Source organism: Lacerta agilis, chromosome 1 (assembly GCF_009819535.1).
Source record: "Lacerta agilis isolate rLacAgi1 chromosome 1, rLacAgi1.pri, whole genome shotgun sequence".
In the NCBI taxonomy this organism is placed as follows: domain Eukaryota; kingdom Metazoa; phylum Chordata; class Lepidosauria; order Squamata; family Lacertidae; genus Lacerta; species Lacerta agilis.
Window position 1 is genome coordinate 10188159 of NC_046312.1, and position 26346 is coordinate 10214504.

A 26346-nucleotide genomic window follows, 5' to 3' on the forward strand; every position below is an offset into this window, starting at 1 on the left:
TAGCACCTTAGAGACCAACTGAGTTTGTTCCTGGTATGAGCTTTCGTGTGCATGCACACTTCTTCAGAACGTCCATCTGAAGAAGTGTGCATGCACACGAAAGCTCATACCAGGAACAAACTCAGTTGGTCTCTAAGGTGCTCTGAAGAAGTGTGCATGCACACGAAAGCTCATACCAGGAACAAACTCAGTTGGTCTCTAAGGTGCTCTGAAGAAGTGTGCATGCACACGAAAGCTCATACCAGGAACAAACTCAGTTGGTCTCTAAGGTGCTACTAGAAAGAATTTTCGATTTTGTTTTGACTATGGCAGACCAACACGGCTACCCACCTGTAACTGTTCTTAACTGTCAGTTCTGAGGAGAGTATTCTGAGATAAAATGTGCTCTCATCTCTGCTAGGTGACTGAAACTCACACCGTCTGTATAGTCTGTATATATCTATATGTTTAGCTTATAAATAAAAGGATTACTTCAAAACCTCTAGAGCTGAACTTCATCTGTTTATTGGTGCTCACAGCTAGCAGTTGTGAGTCCGGATATATGGATTAACCCATCACACCTTCCACCTCTACAAGTCTGTGATTCTACGAAATATCCTCTTCCTTCAGGCTAGGATCGCACTGCTGAATGGCCGACTTTGGCATTCAGTTTGATAAAGCTGGTGTTTACATTAGAGGGTTTAATCTGGAATGCACCCCCAATGTTTGCGTGAGTTGCAATGGTGGGGGAACCCACAACATATCCACCAATCTGAAGACATTAGTATTGCAATCACAGGCTGCATCTGTGGAGGTCTGGCCTCTTGTACTCGTTTCCCATGTGCGGGAAGACAGCCAAGACAAATTGGATTCCTTTGATAACATTCATACTGGAGCAGCTGCTACTGCACGAGCATAAGGGCCTAAGCCAAGATGGCGGCGTTCTGTCTCCCGTGCGAGAGGAAGGAAGACTCTGAATGCCAGTTGTTGGTGATTCGATTTGTTACATTTATATGCCGCTTCCCATTCAAATGGAACCCAAAGTGGCTTACAAGCAATAAATAGCAATAACATGTTAGAACATAACAGAACGTCACAAATACAGCATAAACTAATTAAATCATCAGTAGAACAACTGCAATCTATAAAACGCAAAGCAACAACTTAAACAATAAGCTAAACATCACCATTAAACCAAAAGCCGTATTATATTATTAACAAATCAATACAGCGTTTATAAATCTATAGAACGGGTGAGCAAACTTTTTCAGCAGGGGGCCGGTCCACTGTCCTTCAGACCTTGTGGGGGGGTCGGACTATATTTTTTGGGGGGGGGGATGAACGAATTCCTATGCCCCACAAATAATGCAGAGGTGCATTTTAAATAAAAGGGCACATTCTACTCATGTAAAAACATGCTGATTCCTGGACTGTCTGCAGGCCGGATTTACAAGGCGATTGGGCTGGATCCGGCCCTGCCCTGAGCCTTAGTTTGCCTACCCATGCTATAAAACAATATTAACCTTTAGCCAGATCCAGCAGGGCTTCTTATGTTGTTAATTGTTTCTAAACTGTTGTTGGCATCCTCTGTCTCAAGAGACAATGGATTGCGCCTCTGGGGCCAACTGCTGCGTTAGCAGCACCAAAGTGACCTCCCTGGAGCGCAAGCCTGGGCAGTGTATATTTATGGAGTCCTGGGCTGCCCCAGAGGACAAGACCCGCCTCTCGGCACCCCTGATGTGGTCCAAAGGAAAGCAGAGTAGTACGTTTGGCACCTGCGTGGCTGCAGGAGTTGCAGGAAGGAGACATACAAGGCTCCATCCATCCATCTTAGGGACTCCATTCTGGATTTGTGCAGGGTTTAATCCTTAGCCTTTTCTTCTCTCCAATATGTCCCCCAAGGCAGCGGAGGTTTAGGATCAGAGATGGGCTACCTTCTCAGGCTGGAGCAGATGGGATTTGGAGTCCCACAACAGCTGCAGGGCAACAGGCTCTGCATCTTTGACCTCATGGATGTTCTAAACCAGCCTCCCCCAGTATGATGCATAGCTGTCAAGTTTCGGATTTGAAAATAAGGGATCAGCAGTCTCACCTATCCCGGGGACAGTCACATGTCAGTGGTGGGCGGAGCCAGAAGCAAAAGTGGGCAAAGAGGAGGGCAGCCAGCAAAGAGGAGGGCAGCCATGTGCTCCGCGCGATAGAGCCCCATTGTCTTCTTGTCTGATCCCATCAAAACAGGACAGGAAGCAGCAGCTGCTCAAAGGCAGCCAGGCTCCGCCCGCCAGCTAACCCTATTGGCCGGCTGATGGGCTCGGCGGCAACGGACAGGGGCTGATGCAGGGGGAGGAATACACCCCCCTGTAAGCACGGGAAACGGCTCCCACTTGCTTTGAGGGCTGAGGCTTTTCTCTCCAAGTAGGCGAGGTCTTCCCACCCAGTCCCTGGCCAGCAGGGGAGGAGCTGCTAACATTAAAAACGGGAAATTTAAGGGAAATAAAAAATAAGGGAGAGCAGCGGGAAACTGCTTGAAATAAGGGAGAATCCCTGGGAAAACGGGATACTTGACAGCACTGGATGATGTTGTCCAGATGTTGGGGACTACAAACCCCATCAGCCCCGGCCAGCATGCCCAGTAGACAAGGATTCCGGTGGCTGTTGGGAGTCTGCAAGATCAGGAGGGCACCGCTGCAGGTTTACAAAAACAAAAAGAGCCTGAAGGTGAAGAATATCAGGACAAGTGCCCATACTTGTCTCAAACAGATACAGTGGGCAGTCATGGGATAGAGCACTGGCTGCCAATTAGTTTCCAGGGCCAGTTCAAAGTGCTGGTTTTGACCTATAAAGACTTAAACAGCTCAGGACCTCAATCCCTTAAGGAACACGAACACCTCTCTCTCTCTCCATATGAACCAACCTGAACACTGAGTTTGTAATCTCTATATCCCCACCCCCTTGAGAGGTTTGGAGGGTGGCAGCATGAGATTGGGCCTTTTCTGTGGTGGCTCCCCAACTATGGAACACTCTCCCCAGAGAGGCTCCCCAGACAGGTGAAAACATTCCTCTTTTACCCAGGCCTTCTTTCACTGAATAATCTATGGCCTGTTAAATGCGGGAGAGACTTATTATGATTACATGATGATTATGCTGTGTAAATTATGTTCTTAATGTTGTACACCGCCCTGGGACCTTTGGATAAATATTGAATAAATATTGCAGTAACCTGCACACATTCCTGTTTGCCAGTTGATGAAAATAAGGTAAATTGTAGATGTGAATGGGGCCTCCATTGCTGTGACACAACGGAGGCAGGGCTCATTGCTACCTTGAACCATCACAAACACCCCCATTCACATGCCCACGACTCGAGGGAAGGGGATGGAGCTATCTTTGCGTGGAGAAGGTGTCAGGTTCAATCCTTGGAAGAGATAGTTTTGCTTTTTTACAAAGGATCCGGTATGAGACGATGGGAAGAGCCATATGGGGGCTTCAAACGGACACGCAGCACTTCCCTCCAGCAGCCTCAGAGAAAACAACCGACGCGCGTGCGAACGTGTGAACCCACGCCCCTTGCCGCACTATGCATAAGAGAAGCGCGCGTTTGCAGCCACATGCGTTAGGGGAAACGTTTCCATCTCTCCACGCAGCAGCGACACCTGCATGTTTCCAGGGCACGTAGGTCTGGATCGTCACCTATATGCTAGTTTCTTGGCGGGGGAGCCGATTCGGCGTCTGTTAATCCGAATTAAGGAACGGGGGGGGGCACCACTTTTCCTCCTGCATCTGCCGCCCCCCGATCCGCCAGCCAGCCAGGGCCCTCCCTGGGCGGGTAGCTTCGCTGTGGCGCGCCGAGGGGGCGCCCGAAGGATAGCTCCCCGCCTCCTGTCCCCTCCCCGCGGTCGGCCAGTGGGCGGATCTCGGCGGCGGCGCGGCAGGAGGAGAGCGGGAGCGGCAGGCAGGCGGGACGGCGGCGCGGGGCGCGGCTGCCGGAGCGCAAGGTGAGCCTCGCGGGGCAAGCGATCACCCCGGGGAAGCGGTTGCACCTTGCCAAGCCGGGAGCGGGGATGCAGATCCGGAGTGGGCGGCCAGGCAGGCGAGCACCGAGGCAGCAAGCGCAGAATCCAGCGGGCAGCAGCTACAGCAAATGCCCGGGGATGCATCGCGCACGGCGGCCCGGGAGTGCAAAGCGCCCGGGAGGAAGAGGGGCGGGACGGGCGAGCAGCCGCAGGCAGCAGCACCCACTCGCCCCCACCGGTGCAACGAGGGGGAGCGCGCAGCGTGCAGAGCCGCGGAGGCGTGCAGCAGCAGCAGCAGCGTGCGCGCTGGGGGCTTGGCGGTGGGGATGTGCGCGCCGGGCGCCTTGCAAGCGGGAGGCTTTTGCTGCTGCCGAGGCTTTTGCTGCCCAGCGCTGCTGCACAAGGGCAGCGCGCCCGCTTGCTCTGCAAAGAGAGGCGCCCCTCGGAACTGCAAGGAGCGCCCGCTCCCAGGCTCTGCAGCCGGGATGAAGATCTCCTGAGCGCGAGCAACAACGAGGTGCAGGTAGTTGCAGGGTTGCAAGGGGAAGCGGTTCCCCTTAAATGATAGGCAGTGGGGAGGGGGGGTGATTTAAAAAAAGAGAGCGGTGCATAGCCCACGGCTGGACCTCCTTCTTGGTCCGCGTAAGCCGCTTGTTAGAGATTTCGACGATTAAGCGGCATACAATTTTTTTTAAAGGGAGATATGCAAATCCTCACGCGGCCAACCTGAGCATGGTCCCTTGGGGCAAAGCGAAGGGCTCCTTCTCAGCCTCAGTGACTTGTCTGTAGAATGGGAGCCTTGGCGATCTCTTTCTTGCACGGTGGTTTGGAAAGGTCTTGCTGGTTCCCCGAGTCAGTCCTTTGTGTGAAGAACAGGTGAAATTGAAGACTGGCACACTTTCTGTGAATCGAGAGTCAGCAGTTCTGACTGCAGGTATCCGGGGCTACCTTTACGACGTACCTTTAAACCCCCCCCCCCACTTAATGGATTCATCCAAAAGTGCTTGGTTTGCAGTACAGAACCTACCTTGTAGGGGCTTGTCGCTCTTGTGAGCGGCATCAGATTTTTGCAAATCGAATTTGCATGCTATTATATAGGTACATTAGAAATGCACAAGGCAGCTTGTGTTTTGCAGGGTTTGGCTAATTGACTTAAAAGGTTATCCTGCTTAACCGGGTGTCAATGTACAATACACCCATATTGTGGTGCCTGGCAGGTAGCAGCTTAGAATGCCCCCCCCCCTTTATTTCTTGAATAGAGGAAAGAATGCTTTCAGTGGAACTTGATGTGACAGGTGGAAATCATTTTTTATCCTGGCCTTTAACACCTGTGACAGGTGTTTCCACCCTATTCCTGTGACTGTAATTTGTTTTAACTGGTTTCAATACCCCTTTTCTTTTAAAAAAAAATATTCCCAACTATTGTTCATTCATTTGCAAATAAACACCAATCTAATCAGTTAACTGGGTAGTAGGATTGACTAACATTTCTTTCACCCTGGGGTTGTGCTTGCAGAAATATATACGATAATGGCTGTCACTGCAACTCCCCCTTTCTCTCAGTGCAAGGACTGCTAAAAATGTTCTTCGTGCTCTATGGCTTCATTCTGTGGTCTGGCTTTCTCCTCTGCCGCTGGCTATTTTTTTCCCCTTCTTGCTCCAGCTGGCTCCGTGTACCGAGTTCCGATCAAGATATGCAAAGTGTAGAATGGGTGGAGGTACTTACGATTGGGCACCTTTTATGATCCAGCTGCAGTGTCAGACTAGGACCTGGGACACCGGGGTTCAAATCCTCCATTCAGCCACAAATCTCACCTTTTGGGTCTAGTTCACACATGCATTTAAATCGCTGGATTTCTCTGCGCTCGGTGGCTGTGTGAACTGGCTCCCATTGCGAGTGGCAGGGACACACTGCATCAGAATGGTGCAATAGTTTCACCTGTGGTCTTAGAACTGGGGTTTGTCCCATTGCACATGCTGATCACCAGTGGAAGTTGTCGTCAATGGCTGCTAATGCATAGGCATGAACCTTGAATCAATCTCTCTCTCTGTCTTTTCTTTGCAAACTTTATCGCATTTCTGTTCTTAACAAGTTCGAGTCCAACGGCGTCGAGAGCTGCTATCACAGCTCGGCCAGCTTGCTCCGGAACACAGGTTCCTTCTTCTGGGAACAGCCTTGAACTTTGCCATTCTAACAAAGTTGCTGCTTGCTCAAATGCTATCTGCACATGTGCTGCGCCATTAAAATAGAGTGGGTGGAATTCAGTGTTGCGCTGTTCCACTTGTTCCGGCTTTCACGACCATTTCAGCTTGCCAGGCGGAACGATTTCAGCCCCTCCCCACCTTGTGTGCTGTCCTGGGCATTCTCCCCCCAACAAAGGAGTGAATTTCACAGGGAGAGGGGAGCCTGGTTTTGAGAGCAGAAGTCCTTCCACAGGGCTCCTGCCGATGGAGCTGGTTAGGTGAATCTTGCCCAGTATAAGCAACTGGTTTCATATGGTGCCTCCTTAGAGACAGACATGGTGGTTAGAATACCAGACTCGGGGGGGGGGGGAGAGAGGCAGGTTCAAATCCGAGCACAATTCCAAGTATTGGTGCTGACCTTTAAAGCCCCAAACGGCCTCAGCCCAGTATACCTGAAGGAGCGTCTCCACCCCCATCGTTCTGCCCGGACATTGAGATCCAGCGCCGAGGGCCTTCTGCCGGTTCCCTCGCTGCGAGAAGCCAAGATACAGGGAACCAGGCAGATGGCCTTCTCGGTAGTGGCACCCGCCCTGTGGAACGCCCTCCCACCAGATGTCAAAGAGAACAACAACTACCAGACTTTTAGAAGACGTCTGAAGGCAGCCCTGTTTAGGGAAGCTTTTAATGATTAATAGACTATTATATTTTAATATTTTGTTGGAAGCCGCCCAGAGTGGCTGGGGAAACCCAGCCAGATGGGCGGGGTATAAATATATTATTATTATTATTATTATTATTATTATTATTATTATTATTATTATTAAGGACTGGGTGACCTTGAGCCAGTCACCAGCCTACCTCAAAGGTTGTTGTAAGGGTAAGCGGGGGATGAAAATGCAGGTAGTAATAATATTTAGGTTTATACAGGAATGCAGGAAACTCAGCTAAAGCATCCACCTAACCCTCCGCATAAGTGGGGAGACACCTGTACTGTTGCTATCGCGAATTATTTGTAAGAGCACAATAATCTCAACAAAATGCTCTTAGAGTAATCGGATGTTTGGGATGAGCCTGAAGCTTTGCTGTGAATCTTGGTTCTCGGCGGAAAACTCTCTCCCTCCTTCCCTCCCTCCCTCCTTCCTCCCACCCACTTTTAGAAGTATTGCAATGGCATTTGCGGTTGAAGGGCTTCGCCCGTAGGTAGCGCCCGCAAAATGCTGAAGACATGTGCGTGGCAATTTATGCTGCAGTTGCTATGGAAAGGGAAGGCAAGACTATAAATAAGCTTGGGTTTTTGAAGCTGAAAGCGTTGGGTGCTAGCAAGGAAGCGCCGCCTATATGACGTTTTGTCGCAAACGGGGCTAGGGTTCCCATGATGCAGGCATCCCTTCCTGTCCACGGCACCAGGGCATATTTTTGCAGAACCTGAACTTTCTTCGGGAGTTTGTTGAGGATGGGGATGAGCATACTCAACTTGTCCTCGCTGCTGCTGCTGCTGCTTTCCTGGTCAGTTCTCTGCACCTGACAGCCTTCTCTGTTTGCTTCAGCTTCCCCTGTGTGCTCTAGAACCCTGGAAAAATCAGGGTTCTGAAAGCCACTGGGAGTTTGCACAAGTGGTGCAGGCGCCTGACCTCTAACTGAGGTCCAGCTCCGAGGACCTTCTAGCGGTTCCCTCGCTGCAAGAAGCGAAGTTACAGAGAACCAGGCAGAGGGCCTTCTCGGTGGTGGCGCCCACCCTGTGGAATGCCCTCCCACCAGATGTCAAAGAGATAAACAACTATATGGCTTTCAGAAGACATCTGAAGGCAGCCCTGCATAGGAGAGTTTTTAATGTTTGATGCTTTATTAAGTTTTTATATCTGTTGGAAGCTGGAGTTGGGGTTCGGTGCAATTCTCCGCAAGGTAAGTCATCTAAACTAGGCAGATGTTTAACTGATCGTCAGTCACAGTCAGTCCACCATTTGAAAAATAAGACTCCAGCCCCAAAATGGCAACTAGGCATTCCATTTTGGCGACAGTAACTTGTTTCAGGAGCCTTTTGATGCTTTGCTTATACTGTACAGTCGTACCTTGGTTTTCGAACAGCTTAGTTCTCAAACGTTTTGTCTCCTGGACGTACCCGGAAGTAACTGTTCTGGTTTGCGAACTATTTTTGGAAGCCGAACGTCCTGCAGCCAATCAGAAACCATGCTTTGGTTTCCAAACGTTTTGGCTTCTGTTCGTCTTCCAAGGTATGACTGTATAACTGAGTTTCTAACACTGCTCTCCTCCAGTGTGTTTTCTGTTTACGGCTACATTCAATAGAGATGTAAACTTGGGGCCCCTACAGTCAATACCTGCCTACAAAGGTGGTTAAATATAAATAAAAAAATAAAGGACTTCTCCCTCCCCTCCCTGCAAAGCAATCTGATTTTTTTTTTGAGCATTAATTTGTGTGGGCACCCTGAGTACAGTGCAATATTACTTTCCCTCATTTTTCTCTTCCCCCCCCCTTGCAGGTGCCCACAAAGCAATCCCATCAATGAGGAAAGTTGTTGCGTTTTATAACCCGAGGGATGCTAAATGGAAAATGGACCAAAAGGCAATAAAGAAGCAGACTTGGAAGGACATGGGGATGCCTCTCCCTGAACCAGTTTATGAAGATGGCCTTCTTTGTAGTCGCTTGCATGCAAAACCCCTGATTGGGAAAAGGCACATATATTTGCAAGTGGATGTTGTCTCCTGGGGCTGTCGTTAATGGAGCAGGGCCAGTCTCTGTGATTATCCAAAATCTATTTTAAACTATTAAAGCGCCAAGCTTCTGATGAAAGAGTATCGCCCTTCGCACCGAGTGATGATTAAAATTGATGCTCGGAGGCGTCGGGCAGAGAGTTCTTCAGTAAGATACACGGAGGGGGGTAAAAACACCCTGCTGTCAAAAAAGAAAAGAAAAATCTCGCTATTTAAAAAACAAAAACACTAAGCGAAAGAGAAACCTGCCTTCAGGTGTCCATCAAAATATGTTTTTGTAAAAAATAAAATAAAATAGATAGGTCGTCTTGAGGTCGTGAGAAGGCATCTCAAGGGATAGTTTGTTGAGTTTGATAACAGCATATCAGCGCTGCAGATGCAAAGGAGTTCAACAGTCGTCTCCTTTCTGCAGGGAATTGTGGCTCTAAGGATTTTTTCAGTACACTACAATTCCCAGTATTCACAACTGCTATAAAACTGATACGTTTGTGGTGTGGATCTGCCATAAGGATGTCTTTCCTCTGAAACAATAGCCAAGGGACAGGGGTTTGAGAATGGAGGATGCAACGAAAGAAATTCAGACAGAGAGTATTCAAGAACCGGAAGCCTCAAATACGGAAAAGCACTTCCTTCCACACGAGAGCCCAGCCCAAAAGGCCTCTGCGATTTGCTTTAAGAGAAGGAAGAAGTCGTACGCAACGGAGAAAGACGAGGATCGTGAATCTGATTCACTTGCCCGAAAGGCTACAAACCAGCTCTCCAACTCTGGGCAAAGTCAAATGGAGGCTTCAGATTCACCGTGGACGTCAGGAGGGGCCTGGTTGTCCTTCAAGCGGCTTGTGACACTGAGGAGGAGGTCCAAACCCGCTTTGAAGAAACAAGCGCAGTCTGGTTCCCGTGTGCAGCTGGAAACAAACGTGGAAAACTCTGGCGCAAAGGAGCGCACCAGCTCCAACCTTAAAATTCCCTGCCTAAGGTTCTGTAGAAGCAAGAAGTCCTGCCAGGCAGAGATAACAGAGGAGGGGGATCACGGCGAGAAAGCCACTGAAGGGGCGAGCATTCTGGATAACAAAAGGAACGGTGAACCAGAGTCTGTGTCTGTGGAAGGCCCTCTGAACACGGACCAATCCGCCCTTGAAAACGAGGGCGACCGTGGGGTTGTGAACAACTCCGAAGAGGTGGCTCCAGCCAGGAGAGAGGACGCTTTTTCAGAGATGAGTCCCGGTCCAGACCGATACACAGACTTTACGGCTCAGTCGGAAATCATCCACTCTGAAACGGTCCTTGAAACGGAACAGGAGAAGCAACTCTTCCAGCTGCATCACGGAAGTCTCTACGGGGAACCGGAGGAAGTGAGAAACGAGAGGTTTGATTTTGAGGGAGAGGTGGGCTCCCTCCTTGCCCAGGACCTGCCGGAAAGCCAACCCAACGTCTTGGAAGGAGAAGACTCCAAGAACTCTCCTGCCAGAGAGGCTGAGCTGGAACAATCTGGAGAGGACGTCGTGGCGGAGACCGACGGCGCCAAGGGAGGCAACTCGGTTGAAGTGATGCTGCATTGCAGCTCGCCTGCATCTGAAGACGGGGCTTCAAGGGAGCCGGAGTTTCCTTGCCAGGAAGCGGAACCCGACGAAAACAAGCGTGTGATGCCTGGGGCGGGCATCGTGATAATGATCACAGAAGCAGAGGCCTTCCAGGAGGAAGAGGAAGAGGAACCCAGCTACAGCTGCGAAACGTTTTCCTTTCCGCAAGCCAGCAAACAGAAAGCGAAGAAGAAAACCAGCAAGGGCCCCGATTCTAAGTCGGGGAGGGAAAGCAAGACGTGTTCGCAGGCCCAGCCGCCTTTGGGTGCCAATGACCAGGAGCACTGGGCTTCGGAACAATACGAGGTGCTTCTGATTGAAACGGCCGCGTCGCTCGTGAAGGCGGCCATACAGTCGTCCATCGAGCAGCTTGTGAATGAGATGGCTCTGGAGCAAAATAAACAAAACAGTTTTCTATGATAGGGTCACAGGAGCTCCCTGGTGATCTTTGGCCAGGCCCTGCCGTCAGACTTCCACAAGTACCGTACTGTAAGCGGATTCTGAGCACCCGAGTAAAAGGCGCAAGGGATCTGCTATTTAAGTGGCTTGGCTGAATTTTCTGCATCAGGTGCCAAAACTACCTTACAGGTTAATCCAGTATGAATGCCATAGGAAGGGTGAAGAAAGTCCTACAATATTTGAACTCGGCATGAAAGACATCGGATGAAACCCCGAGATAAATTGCAGTACCCACTGCGATTAGCTTAATTTTGCATGTCGGTGAGACGAATGTATCATGTACGTAAAAACAGGATTTTTGGAAGGAGGGGGGTGTCCTTTGCTGCATGGTGACGTGTCAATGGCTTGTTCTGCGTGGTAGATCTAGGAAAGCAAGAAGCCACCTCTTCTTTCCCTTGTCCATTTATTTTCCTTACTTAGAAACAAGTTGTTCAATTCCCATTATTGCCAGATGCTTGAAGAAGCCCTACGTTAATCAAATTTAACACCCGCCAAATTGCTTTTGGTTAAGTTGCTGTTAGAGGCAAGTTGCTGAACGGGGGATCAAATTACAGAACAGTGAATGAAGGATATACACACGTTGAAATTGGCAAGCGAGCCGTTTTTATCGGAGGTCTTGCAGAGGCCTTAAGAGCCATATTAGCAAAACTTCAGTGTTCATTTAGAAAAGTGTAACTTTCTAGAGCTTTTCAGCACTGTTTTTGCTCAAAATAAATGTTTCGTTTTCAGAGACTTGGAGCCCACTTGATCTTGCAAAGGGAAACCAAAAAGCAACAAATCTCAGTTGAGTACAGATTAAAACTATCGTCAAATATCAGGTGGTGAAAGGGATCGAAAATAAGACTCCTAATGCCGTTATACAAATCTATGACGCCATCAGTTCTTGGAATACAATATGCAATTCTGGTTGCTGTACCTGAACCAAGGATATTGTAGAGCTGCAACCAAAATGGTAGGGCAACCAAAATGATAATGGAGGTGCAGTATGTTTCCTATGCAGAAAGGCTGCATCACTTGAGCCTTAAAAATATATATATTTAAAGAGGCTTTTTTTTAAAATTCAAAGAGTAATTAAACTGTTCCTCCTAAGGCTTGGTTTCCAGACCCTTGATCATTTTGGTCGCCCTCCTCTGCGCATGTTCCAGCTCATCAATATCCTTAAACTGCGGTACACAGAACTAAACACTACTGGAATGATAAAAAGATTTGCTGGAGTGTTTCTGAGGAGATCAGAGGAGGGCACTGATTTGGCGCTTAACCGTTTTCAAATGCAAGGGCTCCAGCTACACTCCTTAGTTTCCCTTAGGTCCACATAGGTTACTCTTGCACAAGTGCAAGAATGAATCATGCCTACCCATTTATTTCAGAAAAGAGTATATCCCTCAAGGCATTTGAAGTTGAGGAAGCCTGTGGAAAGTCCCCAAAAGAGTGGTTTTTCTTGGGAGGTCACCAGAGATCAAGGATGGAGAGCTGAGGGCCACATCTTCACATAGGAAGGGGCCACATGTGGAGGTGGGCGGGGCCAGAGACAAAAAGTGGGTGGAGGAATAATGTGACACTTAACCTTTGCTGGCTACATTCCAACCATGCAAATAACCAAGAGGTTTCTACACCTGCAGATATAGGCGACCAATAGGCATTGTCCCAGTTAAGCACTTGAGGGGATGCAAAAGGTTCTGGTAGGTAGGGGTTGTTACCTGGGGATAGGTCAGGACCTAAGGGAGGGTCCTGAGGGCCAGAAAGTGGCCTGGGGGGCACATTTAGCTGCGACAGATGTTCCTGGGGCTGCCATCAAGAGAAGAGTGTCATTCATTCAGTATTGCTGGAGTTGTCATAAAGCAGTACCTGCCCATAACATTTGCGGTAATTAATAAAGGCTCTGGGATTGTTTTCTTCTGGAGATGTCTGTTAAATACGGTGTCAATCCGGGTGAACTTGGGAGCTTGCAGCGGCTCAGACCTGCAACAGTGTCGGTCCATAGGCATTGCAGTGTCTCCAGATGTTAACCAAACCTCCTGCGTGCATAGCAGTGGGCAATGCGAGAGCCAAGAGAGAGGTCCTGAGCCTTCTTGGTGTCGATTCTAGTCACCCCCTTCCCAAAATTGGGAGAAAAATGAAAACTGCTGCAGAGAATTGGGCAGTTCATACAATTCACTGAGAAATTGTATTTTAAAACACACGCGGTTCTTGATTGGCACATAATTATAGGCAAAAAGGATAGTGGCAGCTGTGCAAAGGAGGACCTGAAGCCAATCTCATTTTGCCAGCACCCGAACAGTAATACTGTTTAATTCAGGTCCAGTGTATGTTTATAAAAATCACATGGGACAGCCCTATTAAGCTGGGACCGTACCACTTCAGAATGGAGATTAATTTTTGGTTGCTCCGGTTTCAGCCTAGGCTACTCCCTGGTTTTCTACTTTTCTAGGTGCATGGAATACGGTTCTGGTTTTTGCTTTAAAATCCTAGAATTGTAGAGTTGGAAGGGACCCTGAGGATCATCTAGTCCAACCCCCTGCAATGCAGGAATATGCAGCTGCCCCGTATGGGGATTGAACCGGTACCCTTTGCATTTTCAGCACGACGCTCTAACCAGCTGAGCTCTCCAGTCCTGCGATCCCAAATCTGCATTCTGAAATGACAGCCTTGGAGGTCAGAAATACTGCAACCAGGCTAGCGACACCCTTCTCTCCCCCCCCCAAGATAATCCATTAATGTCCCCATTGCAGCACCTTACAAAACTTCCTTTCCTTTAAAGAGGTTTGGTCTTCGGTGTGATCCTGTGCATGTCAAGTTTTATGTCCAGGGTTTACTCTCGGGTAAGATAGGGTGGAAGATCCACATACTCGGCCCCTTTCAGCTGCTGGCGATGAACAATTCATATTGGAGATAAATTGTTGGTACCACACAGCATGCATCGCCCCCCCCTTTCCCCTTCTTACAGCTTTTGTCACGTATAAAGGCAAGCATGCAAGCGAAGGAAGGAGCTCAAAGGTGTGTGTGCGCGAAATAATACAAAAGAAAAGGAGCTAAACAATGAAACTGAAGCTATTCCTTGCCTCTCCACTTTCATTGTGATAACACAAAAGAGAACTGCAGAAAGAAAGAAAAACGAGGCAGCTCTGAAAGAAGTAAATGGCAGAGAAAGATGGAAATCAGACAGAAGGCAACATTTGCTTTCAGAGAATAAGCTGCGTGAAACCAATATAGACACCTTGGCCCCTGTCCTTAGCAGGTGATATTATTGTCGTCTAGGGATCTGTACAGCTGGGCTGCATCACAGCAAACCTTTCAGTTATATGCATTGCAGGAGAATCGGCTTATCTAAAACAATCCGTTTGGGTTAATTTTGTGTGTGTTCCCTCCTGGGTCGATGGCTTCTCGTTTCGTTCAGTTTGCTTTGGTTTTGATTACTTTAGGACACTCCCTTGCTATTTTTTTGGCGGTGCTATTTTCCGTTTACAATACGCCTCTTTGGGTGCTCTTTTTTTCGGTCACGAACATCCCTACATATAAATTGCGGGGAGCGCAACGTAAATGGGGAACTAGTGAATTTGTAGCAAGAATCTCTGATCAGCAAGGGAGAAGGTCCATTCGTTTTGCTTGCTCTCCTTTTCCAATTGCACCCTGATCTGCAATGAGTCAGATGTGGATTTGCACCCGCATATGTGGGGCATCGAGGGACGCAGGTGGCGCTGTGGGTTAAACCACAGAGCCTAGGGCTTGCTGATCAGAAGGTCGGCGGTTCAAATCCCCGTGCCGGGGTAAGCTCCCGTTGCTCAGTCCCAGCTCCTGCCAACCTAGCAGTTTGAAAGCACATCAAAGTGCAAGTAGATAAATAGGTACCACTCCGGCAGGAAGGTAAATGGCGTTTCCATGCACTGCTCTGGTTCGCCAGAAGCAACTTAGTCATGCCGGCCACATGACCCGGAAGCTGTACACCAGCTCCCTCGGCCTGTAAAGCGAGATGAGCGCCGCAACCCCAGAGTCGGACACGACTGGACCTAATGGTCAGGGGTCCCTTTACCTTTACCTATGTGGGGCATCTTAGTTTTGAAATATTTTTACTCTGCCCTCCAGTGAAAAAGGGTTGCATCAGGTCGATAATCTGGAACTCTGGAGAGAACAGTAATGCAACGTGTATTGCTTGCTTCAAAATGCGGCGAGCTAGCCCTGTTGTGTTGGGGGACCCGTCTGCTCATTCTGCCAAGTGGAGCTGCGGACCTCTCTGCCCTAAAAGCACCACTGCCTAAATGTGACAGCACAAAAAGAAGGGATGAGGTGGGGAAAGGAAAACAAGACACATTTTGGGAGGCAGGGTTTATCAAAGAATCCAGCAGGAAGAGAGTGCTCAGAACTCCTGACTGCATTTCCTTGCTATTACAGTCCAGAAGAAAAGCTTTTAAGTATTTCCCACCTTCAGTAAAAACACATCTTTCTAAAAAAATAATCTCTTTCCCGCCTCCTCTTCTGACATGTGTTTAAAATTCCCTCATAAATCTGGGTGACTCACCTTGTGTGTCAGAGAATTGTTGCAGAAGAACAGTGGGAGGCGTGGAGGGGTGTGTGTGCGTGTGGAGTAACAAAAGGCCTTTTAGTGGAGTTTACAACTGGCAAGTTCACATTTTAATTTGAGAAAAGAACATTGTTTGCGCCTTGCTGCCACCTGCTGGCCGATCAAGTTCTGACACGTAATAAATTGGCAACAAGACAAAAGCTGGAGGTGAGGACCTTTTTTTGCATTCACATAGAAACCGGGGCCAAATCCAGAGCTATTCCTCTTCCTACCACACCTCCTGCTTTGCTACATATGCCAGGCCTTTGCTCCGATACAGCCGAACCGTTTCAAGTGTGGTTTCATGGTGAAAATCACCTGGAAGCTGCTTTGAGACCAAATAACCTAATAAAAGGAACAGGAGCCCCATCTCCAAAGCTCTGGGCAAACCAACCGTGTGATCAGTTTTTCTACAGGAAAATAGAAAGCACGAGTTGATGGAAGATTCAGAAGATTTTGGTTTTATTCCTTAATTTTTTGTAAAAATAAAAATGAGAGAATAACTTAAATGGGCAGGGAGCAAACAGTTGAGAGAATCTATTACAGGTTGTGCTGTAATGGGGAAGAAATCCATCTTAAGCGATGTTAAATCCAAAGAAATGGGTCAGCAACTAACATGAAATAGTACGACGAGAAAAAAAATCTCACAGACTATCTAAAGCTAGCAAGGGCAGAGATTTTTATTGCACCAATCTGCTGGTAAGGTTCCATGCCCCTTTCTGGCTAAACGGGAAAACTTGCAGGGCTGGGATAGAATCAAGGAAGGGACCACCAGGGTCATCTAGTCCAGCCCCCCAAATGCTCAGGGCTGTGGGTTCGAGCCCCACATTGGGCAAAAAATTCCTGAATAGCCTCAGCGTTCCTAAGGCATCTGCCTAGAGCAGACATCTCCAAACTAAGGCCCATGGGCTGGATACGGCCCAAGGGACTCAGTTATCTGGCCCGCGGCGACCCCCGCCACCCGCTCTTACTGGCATGGCACCGGAAATAGCTTGTGCGCACGTGTCATTTCCGGCACACATCCGGGTCCGAGAGTACCATGCACATGCGCACAAGCTATTTCAGGTGCTCCGTTGACCCGGAGGTGCGCCGAAAATAGCGTGCACGCACACGTATGGGCGCACGCTCCCCCGCCCTTCGCGCGATTGGCGCTGGAGGAACCAGCCCAAGGCTTGGTAAGTTTGCCGACCCCTGGCCTAGAGCTACATGATTTCCAAGTTTTTCCCGAACTTCCGAAAATTGACAAACTTGTGCCTTTTTCTCCTGAACTGGAGGAACACATCACTTACATGTGAAAAGATTTTTCCAGGCAGTGTTGGAGAACCTCAGGCCTAGCGGGACAAATGCAGGATTCTGCACCTCTGTGAGTGCACAGAAACATGAATTTGGAGTGGGGGGGGGCTGTAGCCTACATCTATCCATTGCTCTGCCTACTTTTACCCCAATCTTACTCATCACTTCCTTTGCCGTCTCCAAAAGGTTCCCCAGAGGGACCAATTCTATGTGTTTTCGCAGTGTCACTGATTTGAGACAAGCCTCGTGGACAGCAACTCGTCCAGAGAGGCGACTAGAGGCTTCCCCCGAGGCCGGGCGTTCTTGTGACCAACTCTGCATCGCAGGTTGAACTACCCTATCACACCTGAAGAGCAGGTGCCACAAAATCAGCCTCCCGGGTGGAAGCTCTTTGGAAGGGCATGAAGCCAGAATGGGGAAGCCTGCAGAGATGCAGCAGGGGCAGCCTGAACTGCGGCTGAATCTTTTCAGGCTCACGGGAACTCAATCCAGGTGCAGCCCTCGAAAGTGGCTTCAGGGCACGACTGCTGCTGGCCACTTTATGTTACTCTTTCTATCCACTGGCGATAGTCCTATATAACAAACTCTACAGAATACTCCATCTGCAAGAATGCTGGGGTTAGCAAAAATGTGTTATGTGAACATGTGAAACCGAGATCTCTGGCCCAGCTAGCTGTTTTCCTTGGTCTCTGAAAGGGGTATTTCCTGGGTCTGAAATCTAGTCCAGGGCATGTGCAGGATCCACTGGAGGGACAATGCCAGAGAACACCTGCCAAAGGGGCTCATTGCGGAGCAGGGTTTCCCAAACTTGGGTCTCCAGCTGTTTTTGGACTACAATTCCCAACATCCCTGACCTGCTCGCTAGGGATGATGTGAGTTGTAGTCCAAAAACTGCTGGAGACCAAAGTTTGGGGAAACCCTGTTGTAGAGCCTCTTTGAAGTCCACCTGCAGGTGTGGTTTGCATTCAAACTGCTCCTGCAAATTGGCAAAGCAGGGCTTGCTGACAGCAGCAATCGGCTCTGACAGTAAGTCCCACTTGCAAAAGAAAACACTTGTAAGCATGTCCGACTGTTCCTTTGAAGCTGCCTTCTTATCTGTACCTACCTCTGACATCTCATATGATTTCAGGTGGGGGAGTGCACTCAATTTAGTTTGCATTTTGCGGCAATGCACAGCCATGTCACCTGCCCCCTCCCCCACATGTTAACAGCCGTGCAGCCGAGTCCACGACACAACCCAGAGCAGGGCTTTCAGTCTGCCGATTCGTATTTCGCAAGAAGACAGAAAACACCTTCAGCGACAATGAAAGAGACGTTGAAATGAGCCCAGGAATTCACAGGCAAAAAAAACACATACAGGAGAAAGGGAGGGAGCTATTCAACTAGTATGGTGTCAATACTCTCTTGAGAGAGGTCAGGATCCGGCGCGTTTTGCGAATCCACGTGAGCTTGCGAGAGGGCGGTGCTCTTCGCCGGAGTCCAGCTGCTGCCGAGCAGCTGAAATTTAGGGGCTGCCGAGCCGCCGAGCCTCTGGCACCGGCCCAATTTGAAGTGTTTGCCTTTGTGGGTGTACATGTGCTCAAGTAGCTGGCTCTTCCGCAGGAACTTGTGGCCGCAGACCGCGCAGCTGATCTTCCTCTTCCGTGAAAAGGAAAAGTTGCAGTTCAGTTCCACGGGCTCAGAATCCTTGGAAACGAGAGACAGCTGGCCGATGGGCAGAGGCTCCAAGCTGCCGTGAGCAGGGTGCTCCAAGTGGCGCTCGTCCTCTTTCCGGAGGAAGGAGCCGAGCCGGTGGCTTTCCGCAGCCTCGTGGTTTTCGTGCAGGGGCTGCAGCTGGCCAAGGTCGCTGCTTTCCAGGATCGAGGCCGGCACCCCAAACGGCAACGACCCCGAGACATGCGTGAAGAGGTGTTCGCGCAAACTGCTCCGGGATTCGAAGTGCTCCCCGCAGTACTGGCATAAATGGACCTTGAGGTTCGTTCTAGAAAAGGCCGGGCCGCTGACATCCGGGGAGGACGAGGTGTGGCTCTGAGACACCACTTGTTCCGGGTCGCTCTTCTCCTGTTTTATAGTCACGGGAGGGTTCGGAAGCTCCTCTGCCGGCTTCACAGCCGCCGGGAGGGAAGGACGAGAAAGCTGCTGGTCCAAAGAGCCGTCGTCGAGCCCAATAGCCAAAGAGAGCTGCAGCTGGGGGTGATCGCTTTGGCTGGCCGTTCTGCTCCCGAGGCTCCTCGTCAAACTTTCCTTCGCCTGGAGGCCTTCCTTGACGGATTTGTGCGTGGTGGAGATCTGGATGCCGTACAGGTTCGAAGACTGCACGGACTCCGGCGAGAGCATCTGGTTCATTTCGACCGCCATGCGGGAAAGGTAGTCGGCGTGCAGGAAATGGATGCCTTCCTCCAGCCGGGTCTGGTTGACTATTTGTTTGGGTCCTTTCCCGGTGTACATTATATGCAGCAAGTAGCTGAATATGTCGGGTTGGATATCTGTTGGCTGGATCTTTATGCAGTCGCTGCTTGAAACAAAAGAGGAACGTTAGGGAAGCAGATTGCAGCGCAGCCGTTAAGAGTGAAGACAAACATAACAACGAAGAATCCAGCAGAACTTTAAAGACCGACACATTCACTGTGACATAAGAAGCTTTTGTAGATTTTAGTCCACTGCATTAGAAGTATGAAGTGCTATCCTAAGTTGGCATTTTTATATACACATGGGTGCAAAGAAAAAGATGTGTGAGCAATGAGGGGAATGAAATTAAATATATATATGTATACAAGCTGTCAATTATACCAGTGTTTTTCAACCACTGTTCCGCGGCACACTAGTGTGCCGCGAGATGTTGCCTGGTGTGCCGTGGGAAAAATCGAAAAATTACTTTATATATAGTCAATATAGGCACAGAGTTAAATTTTTTAACATTTTCTAATGGTGGTGTGCCTCGTGATTTTTTTCATGAAACAAGTGTGCCTTTGCCCAAAAAAGGTTGAAAAACACTGAATTATACTAAAGTTGAGAATGCACAAACAATAAGTACAGTGACCATCCACGAAGCAGTGCTGATGATAATGCAAATGTTCAGGCAATCGTAAGCCAAAACCAGGATTTACACCAGACTCCTCCTACCCTTGAGGAATAGCCAGAAGTCATAACATACTGTGCTTTTGAATAAACCGACGGCATGCAGAAATTTATGGAAGGGGAATTATACTGTGGTTTCTCCTAAGAACGAGTTATTCTTCATTTATTTATGTGATTCATTCGTTTCTTGGCTTTACAACTAAAAAAATACCCCACAATTGATTGCTTTTAGAATAACAAGAAGCTGAATATAAATTTTGAGAGGTGACATTTTTGGAAGCGGTCTAACACATTTCTCACTTCTTTCCTTTCATATTTGAGGCAATGTCTGTTCCAATTTCTTAATCTGTATTTTACTTCCTTTTCTAATGAATTAAAAATTTTAAAATACGGGTGCACCTTCTGGTTTCTAGGATCAAGTTATTTTTCTGAAAACCTACAGCAAGCTTAGTGATGGATGCAGACACACATCTGGTTGGCCACAATGAAAACAGGATGCTGGCCACAGGCCTGATTCAGCATGCTCTTCTTATGACACACTAACTGGCTTTTTAATCATGTTATTTATGATTGACAATGGCCTTGGGCTAGGCTGTAAAGGCTTGGATTTGGACTGGGCAGTGTTTAAAAGGGGGGAAATTCAATTTGTATTTAAGACAATGGATGAATGTAGCGCTGGATAAGCATAAATGTGGCATACTGAACTAAAACAATTACATTTTTTTTAAATGTAAGTATCCTGTCCATCTTACATAATGTTTCCTTTTATTACTCCTGACAAATGTAAGGGTCTGCACTTCGGCAGGAAGAACCAGATGCACAAATATAGGATGGGGAAAACTGGGTTTACTAGCAGTACATAGGAAACTGGTCCCATCACCTCCTGGCAAATAGAAGGGGAAGAAATGGAGGCAGTGAGAGATTTTACTTTCTTGGGCTCCATGATCACTGCAGATGGTGACAGCATCCTTGGGAGGAAAGCAATGACAAACCTAGACAGCATCTTAAAAAGCAGAGACATCACCTTGCCGACAAAGGTCCGTATAGTTAAAGCTATGGTTTTCCCAGTAGTAATGTATGGAAGTGAGAGCTGGAACATAAAGAAGGCTGATCGCCGAAGAATTGATGCTTTTGAATTATGGTGCTGGAGGAGACTCTTGAGAGTCCCATGGACTGCAAAAAGATCAAACTTATCCACCCTTAAAGAAATCAGCCCTGAGTGTTCACTGGAAGGACAGATCCTGAAGTTGAGGCTCCAATACTTTGGCCACCTCATGAGAAGAGAAGACTCCCTGGAAAAGACCCTGATGTTGGGAAAGATGGAGGGCACAAGGAGAAGGGGGCGACAGAGGATGAGATGGTTGGACCGTGTTCTCGAAGCGACTGGCATGAGTTTGGCCAAACTGCGAGAGGCAGTGAAGGATAGGCGTGCCTGGCATGCTCTGGTCCATGGGGTCACGAAGAGTCGGACACGACTGAACGACTGAACCACAACAACATGGGATATGGATCTAGAGGTCTTGGTGGACCACAAGCTTAACATGAGTCCACAGTGTGATGCAGAATAAAAAAAAAAGCTAATGCTATTCTAGGCTGCATCAACAGAAGTCTAGGGTCCAGATCATGGGAAGTAACAGTACCACTCTATTCTGCCTTGGTCAGACCACATCTGGATTACTGTGTCCAGTTCTGGGCACCAGAATTTAAGGAAGAAGTTGACAAGCTGGAACATGTACAGAGGAGAGTGACCAAGATGATCAAAGATCTGGAAACCAAGCCTTATGAGGAACTGGGTATGTTTAGCCTGCTAAATAGTAAACTGAGAGGAAATATCTGAAGTGCTGTCACATGGAGCAAGTTTGTTTTCTCCTGCTCTGGTGGGTAGGACCTGAACCAAAGGATTCAAGTTACAAGGTACGTTATATGATAAGCTAAAAGGCTTGGGGTTTTCGCCACAGGTTATGAGAAAGCCAGAGCAACAATTCGCCAATGAATATGGGATGTAGAATTTCAGCGTCATGTGAGATGAAGAAGAAGAAGAGAAGAAGAGTTTGGATTTGATATCCCGCTTTATCACTACCCGAAGGAGTCTCAAAGCGGCTAACATTCTCCTTTCCTTTCCTCCCCCACAACAAACACTCTGTGAGGTGAGTGGGGCTGAGAGACTTCAGAGAAGTGTGACTAGCCCAAGGTCACCCAGCAGCTGCATGTGGAGGAGCAGGGAAGCGAACCCGGTTCACCAGATTACGAGTCTACCGCTCTTAACCACTACACCACAGTGGCTCTCTCACATATGGGACCAGATGAATGAGCACCCAGCAATCAAAGACAATGGGGGAGGTTTTACCCCAGCAATATATCTGTCAAAACTACATATATCTAAATATAGACAGCCGTTCACCCTCGCTGGATTCAACGTGCTGCCATCTGCCTTATTGCAGGGCAGATATGTGGGAAACCATATGCAGAGCGAGTTTGCCCCTGTGGCTTGATAGAGGTGGAAACCGTCTCCCATTCTCCCATGTCTTGCTTCGATGCCCTTTTTATGAGAATATACGTTCGGTCTTTATTACCCGTTATACAGAAAATTCCAAGTGGATTTGAATCTCAGTGTGCTTAAAATCCCTGTTAGAGGACAAGAATCCAGAGATCACACCAAAGGTGGCCCAATTTTGCACGGCTGCCATAAAACACGGGGAACAAGCTGTGCAATTACAAAGACTAAGACCTCGGATGCAAACTCTAGATAATATTTTAGAGATTAAGACCTAAACCACATTTCTAATTGCTGCCATATTCGTACTGTTTATTGTTATAATTGATTGTTAATCCAAACCTAATTCTATTGCATTTTATGCTCGTTTAGTATGGTATGTAAAACTGGTCTGGGACGGTAATAAATTTCTATCTATCAAGTTACAAGGAAGGAGACTGTGATTAAACTTCAGGAAGAATTTTCTGACAGTAAGAGCTATTTGACAGTGGAACAGGCTGCCACAAGAGATGGTGGACTCTCCCTTCCTTGGAGGTTTTTAAGCAGAGGTTGGATGGCCGCCTGTCATATATAATCTAGTTGAGATTGGACGTGATGACCCTTAAGGTCCTTTCCAACTCTACAATTCTGATTCTGCCTCATGTTGGAGGCAGGTATAATATTTAAATCAGCTTCTTCGCTTCTCCCCTTTGCAGTTCCCATGATCCACAAACATTGCAGACACAATTCAAAGTGTTGGTGCTGACCTTTAAAGCCCTAAACAGCCTCGGTCCTGTATACCTGAAGGAGCGTCTCCACCCCCATCATTCAGCCCGGACACTGAGATCCAGCGCCGAGGGCCTTCTGGCGGTTCCCTCACTGTGAGAAGTGAGGTTACAGGGAACCAGACAGAGGGCCTTCTCGGTAGTGGCGCCCGCCCTGTGGAACGCCCTCCCATCAGAGGTCAAGGAGATAAACAACTACCTGACATTCAGAAAAAACCTGAAGGCAGCCCTTTTCAGGGAAGTTTTTAATGTGTGATATTTTAAATGTATTTTAATATTTGTTGGAAGCCGCCCAGAGTGGCTGGGGAGACCCAGCCAGATGTTGTTGTTGTTGTTGTTGTTGTTGTTGTTGTTGTCAAATGCTGGGAAGTCTTATGTGTGTGAGGGAGATATTCTGGAAGTTCTGAGAGCCTCCCCTTCCCAGAAAACAAGTTTGTGATTGCAGCCGTAATGCCCCAAAAGACATGCACTGCCTTACCTTGTCTGGTGAATGAATATCATCTTAAAATAGTTTGAGAAGGCGGCCAGGACGGCTCGGTGAGCTTTGAAGTAGACGTCTCCTATTGCCACAGTGCAGTCACAGAGAAAGCCAAATTCCCGTTGCATGTTCAGCTGCTGCAGAAGGATCAGGCTGTGGCTGGCAGTCTCCATAGTGTTTCTGCAGGACAAAACAAGAGCTCTTATGGGTGTTCAGGCTTCAGGCTTGTGAGATCTTAACTCTGTTGTTTTTTTGTTTTTGTTTTTTTTACTAAAATACCAAGATCTACCAGCTGGAGTCAGGTGCAAAAGAACTGTATAGTTGGAAGGGACCACAAGGCTCAACTACGCCACCCCCCTGCAATGCAGGAATGTTTTGCTCTAGACGGGAATCGAACCCCCAACCCTGTGATTAAGAGTCTCATCATGCTCCGCTGACTGAGCTATCCTAGGTCACACAGTTAAAATTAAAGAGCAAGGTGCCTCTGAGCATGTTCTGAGCCTAGGAATTCGTTTCCAGTGCAAGAACTGAACTAAAATCGCAGTCCTCTTGATTTCCCCAAACTCTCTTCATTTCACCCGTCTAGTTTAGGTGGAATAGTTGTTGCTAATGCAAGACAACTGAGGATCAGAAGCCCTTGCAGGTTTACTGCAAAACAGTCAGACATCTATCTGCAGATTTCCATCTACCTTCTGCCCACCCTGCCTGAGAAGGCATGCCCATTTCAGTGTAGCAAGAACTACAACTCCCATCATTCCTGACCACTGAGCAAGCATGATCCAGAATACTTGCTATTTCTGCCTGTGTTGGTTTTTTTTAAAATGCTAATAAGATTCAAGCCACTAAAACCACAAAACACACTGGGACTTAAAACAACAATATCTAAAATATGAGGCATCAGAATGCCAGAGGCATTAAACCAGCCTTTGCCAAACTTGTGCCTTCCAGATGTTTTGGACTACAACTCCCATCAGGCATAGGTTGGCCAAAGGCTGCATTACGGACCAGACGACAAGAGCCCTCTCTCCCCTCGTGTGGTTTCCAGCGACTTGTTTTCAGGGCTGCTGAAATGCCTTACCGAAGGTGCAATCTTAAAAAAAAAAAAAAAAGCATAATCATCCGGCTGCAACCTGCTAGCAACCGTGCACAACCTCGCACTCTCAGCGGCAAAGCATCCGCTTTGCAGCGCAGAAAATCAAGCAGGCTGGAAAGGGGGAACCCTCGCGCCCGAGAGACCCTGGAGAGCCGCTGCCAGCCAGTGCAGTCAATACTGCGCTAGCTGGACAGACCTGCACAAGGCGGCCAAGGTAGCGACCCGGCAGCCCCAAATCCCTGCGCGCTTCTGGCCCGGGGTGCCGCTGGCCTGCGCGCCTCCGGTCCCACATCTGGAGGCCACCCCCCCAAAAAACCCACCCTTGGTCGCCGCGCATGCCCATAGCAAGCCACGGAAATGCAAACGTGCCACACGCGCACGCGCGCGCACAGAAAGGCAGTCAAGGCCGGCGGTGCAGCAGGATCGGTTTCCTTGCTTGCAAATAGCTCGTCGGCTCCTGTTGCAGACGCGCGGCTGCAAAAGGCGAGGCGCAAGGAAGCCATCCCACCCCGGGCATCTATTCCTGGGTTCCCCCCCACACCCCTTCGACCGTCCCCTCCTCCGGTGGAAGAGGGGCTGCTCCCCATTGCACGGCGCTCCCCGACGCCACCCCGCACCCACACCACATCTCCGTCCCGTCCCGGGGGAAGCAAGTTGTAGCCTCCCGTCGGCTCCTGGCCCCCTTACCCCACAAGGCGGCGGGCCTCTCGGCGCGTGGAAGCGGCGGCTGCGCAGCGGCGGCAGAAACAAGGACGCGCGCGCGCGCGCTCACGTTGCTTCCCCCCTCCCCTCTCCTCCGGCCCGAAGAAGGGAGAGCACTGAGCAGAGGGAGGAAAGAAAAGGGGGCTGGGAAAGGGGCTGTGGCGCAAGGCGGCAGCTGCAAAGCCTCTGGATTGCCTGTCTTCCTCGCGCGCGGGAGCGCACCTTGGAGTCATTTCGACGGGGGGATTTCCGTTTTATTTAATGCATCATTCCCTGCCTCTCAGCGACGGCTCTCGGGAAGGTTGGAAAGCCGGCCTGCTCACATGGCAGTAAAAAAAAAGACACAACAGGGCAATGCTGTTGTATTCCCGGGACAGCTCAGCCAATAGAGCACGGAGACTCTTGATGTCAGGGTTGTGGGGTTGGACTAGAGGACCCTTGGGGTCCCTACCCTTCCAACTCTATTCTATTGTTTCAGGCTCCAAGATCAGCAGCTGGTTGGATGAGAGGCCCCTGCATTTGGTCTCTGGTGTGAATGCACGTCTGCACACATCTGGGAGCTGCACTGAGGTTCTGTGGAAGGTGCGCAGCCTGCCAGCCATATGAAGCACATGGCAAGCTTTATTTTGAAACTGTTGGCAACAGTTTATGGGGCGCTTCTGTTGTTTTTCCAGTTTGTATCTTTAACCCGGGGAGCAAAAACGCTTTCTTGGCTTCCAAATCAGTGGAGAAAAGCCTAATGCAGGATAAACAAATAACAGCCTGCAGCAGGCAGAGAAAAGCCTCTGGCAATGCATAATTGTGGGAAAGGGGAATGAGAAGCCATAATCCTTGGAATGAAAATATGTGGCTCTTACTTGATGTGGCAGCAATTGTCCTTGTGTCCTCCCGGCAACCTCCTGGATGGGTTTGGGTTTTTAAAAGAACTCAATTGGGGCTTAGAT

The 26346-nt window shown here is 48.8% G+C and overlaps 2 protein-coding genes and 1 long non-coding RNA gene across 6 annotated transcripts; 2 read left to right on the top strand and 1 right to left on the bottom strand.

The window, feature by feature from the left end:
• The first annotated feature begins 3591 nt into the window (after positions 1-3591).
• Positions 3592-9098, top strand: LOC117039519. Its single transcript, XR_004425784.1, has 2 exons — positions 3592-3655; positions 8675-9098. It is a non-coding gene; the product is annotated as an uncharacterized LOC117039519 (long non-coding RNA).
• Positions 9099-9355: 257 nt separating this feature from the next.
• Positions 9356-11677, top strand: AKAP5 (A-kinase anchoring protein 5). Its single transcript, XM_033136777.1, has one exon. The coding sequence runs from the start codon at positions 9461-9463 to the stop codon at positions 10904-10906; it is 1446 nt and encodes a 481-aa protein (XP_032992668.1). The 5' UTR covers positions 9356-9460; the 3' UTR covers positions 10907-11677.
• Positions 11678-17745: 6068 nt separating this feature from the next.
• ZBTB25 (zinc finger and BTB domain containing 25) lies at positions 17746-25641 on the bottom strand. Of its 4 annotated transcripts, none has more exons than XM_033136890.1 (3): positions 25625-25641; positions 23608-23787; positions 17746-19308 (listed from the first exon to the last, which is right to left on the bottom strand). In XM_033136890.1, the coding sequence occupies exons 1-3, from the start codon at positions 25633-25635 to the stop codon at positions 18168-18170; spliced, it is 1332 nt and encodes a 443-aa protein (XP_032992781.1). In that variant the 5' UTR covers positions 25636-25641; the 3' UTR covers positions 17746-18167. The 4 variants fall into 4 exon arrangements, with proteins under 4 accessions (XP_032992781.1, XP_032993012.1, XP_032992918.1 ...); XM_033137121.1 differs by lacking the exon at positions 25625-25641 and adding an exon at positions 24686-24703; XM_033137027.1 differs by lacking the exon at positions 25625-25641 and adding an exon at positions 25388-25438 and having other exon boundaries at positions 17747-19308.
• Positions 25642-26346: the final 705 nt, after the last annotated feature.

Bases quoted from the DNA above. Each gene is read 5' to 3' on its own strand.
- AKAP5 (XM_033136777.1), top strand. From the start codon at position 9,461: ATGGAGGATGCAACGAAAGAAATTCAGACAGAGAGTATTCAAGAACCG.
- ZBTB25 (XM_033136890.1), bottom strand. The intron at 19,309-23,607 runs GTAAGGCAGTGC...TTTTGTTTCAAG, and splicing joins ATATTCATTCACCAGACAAG to CAGCGACTGCATAAAGATCC.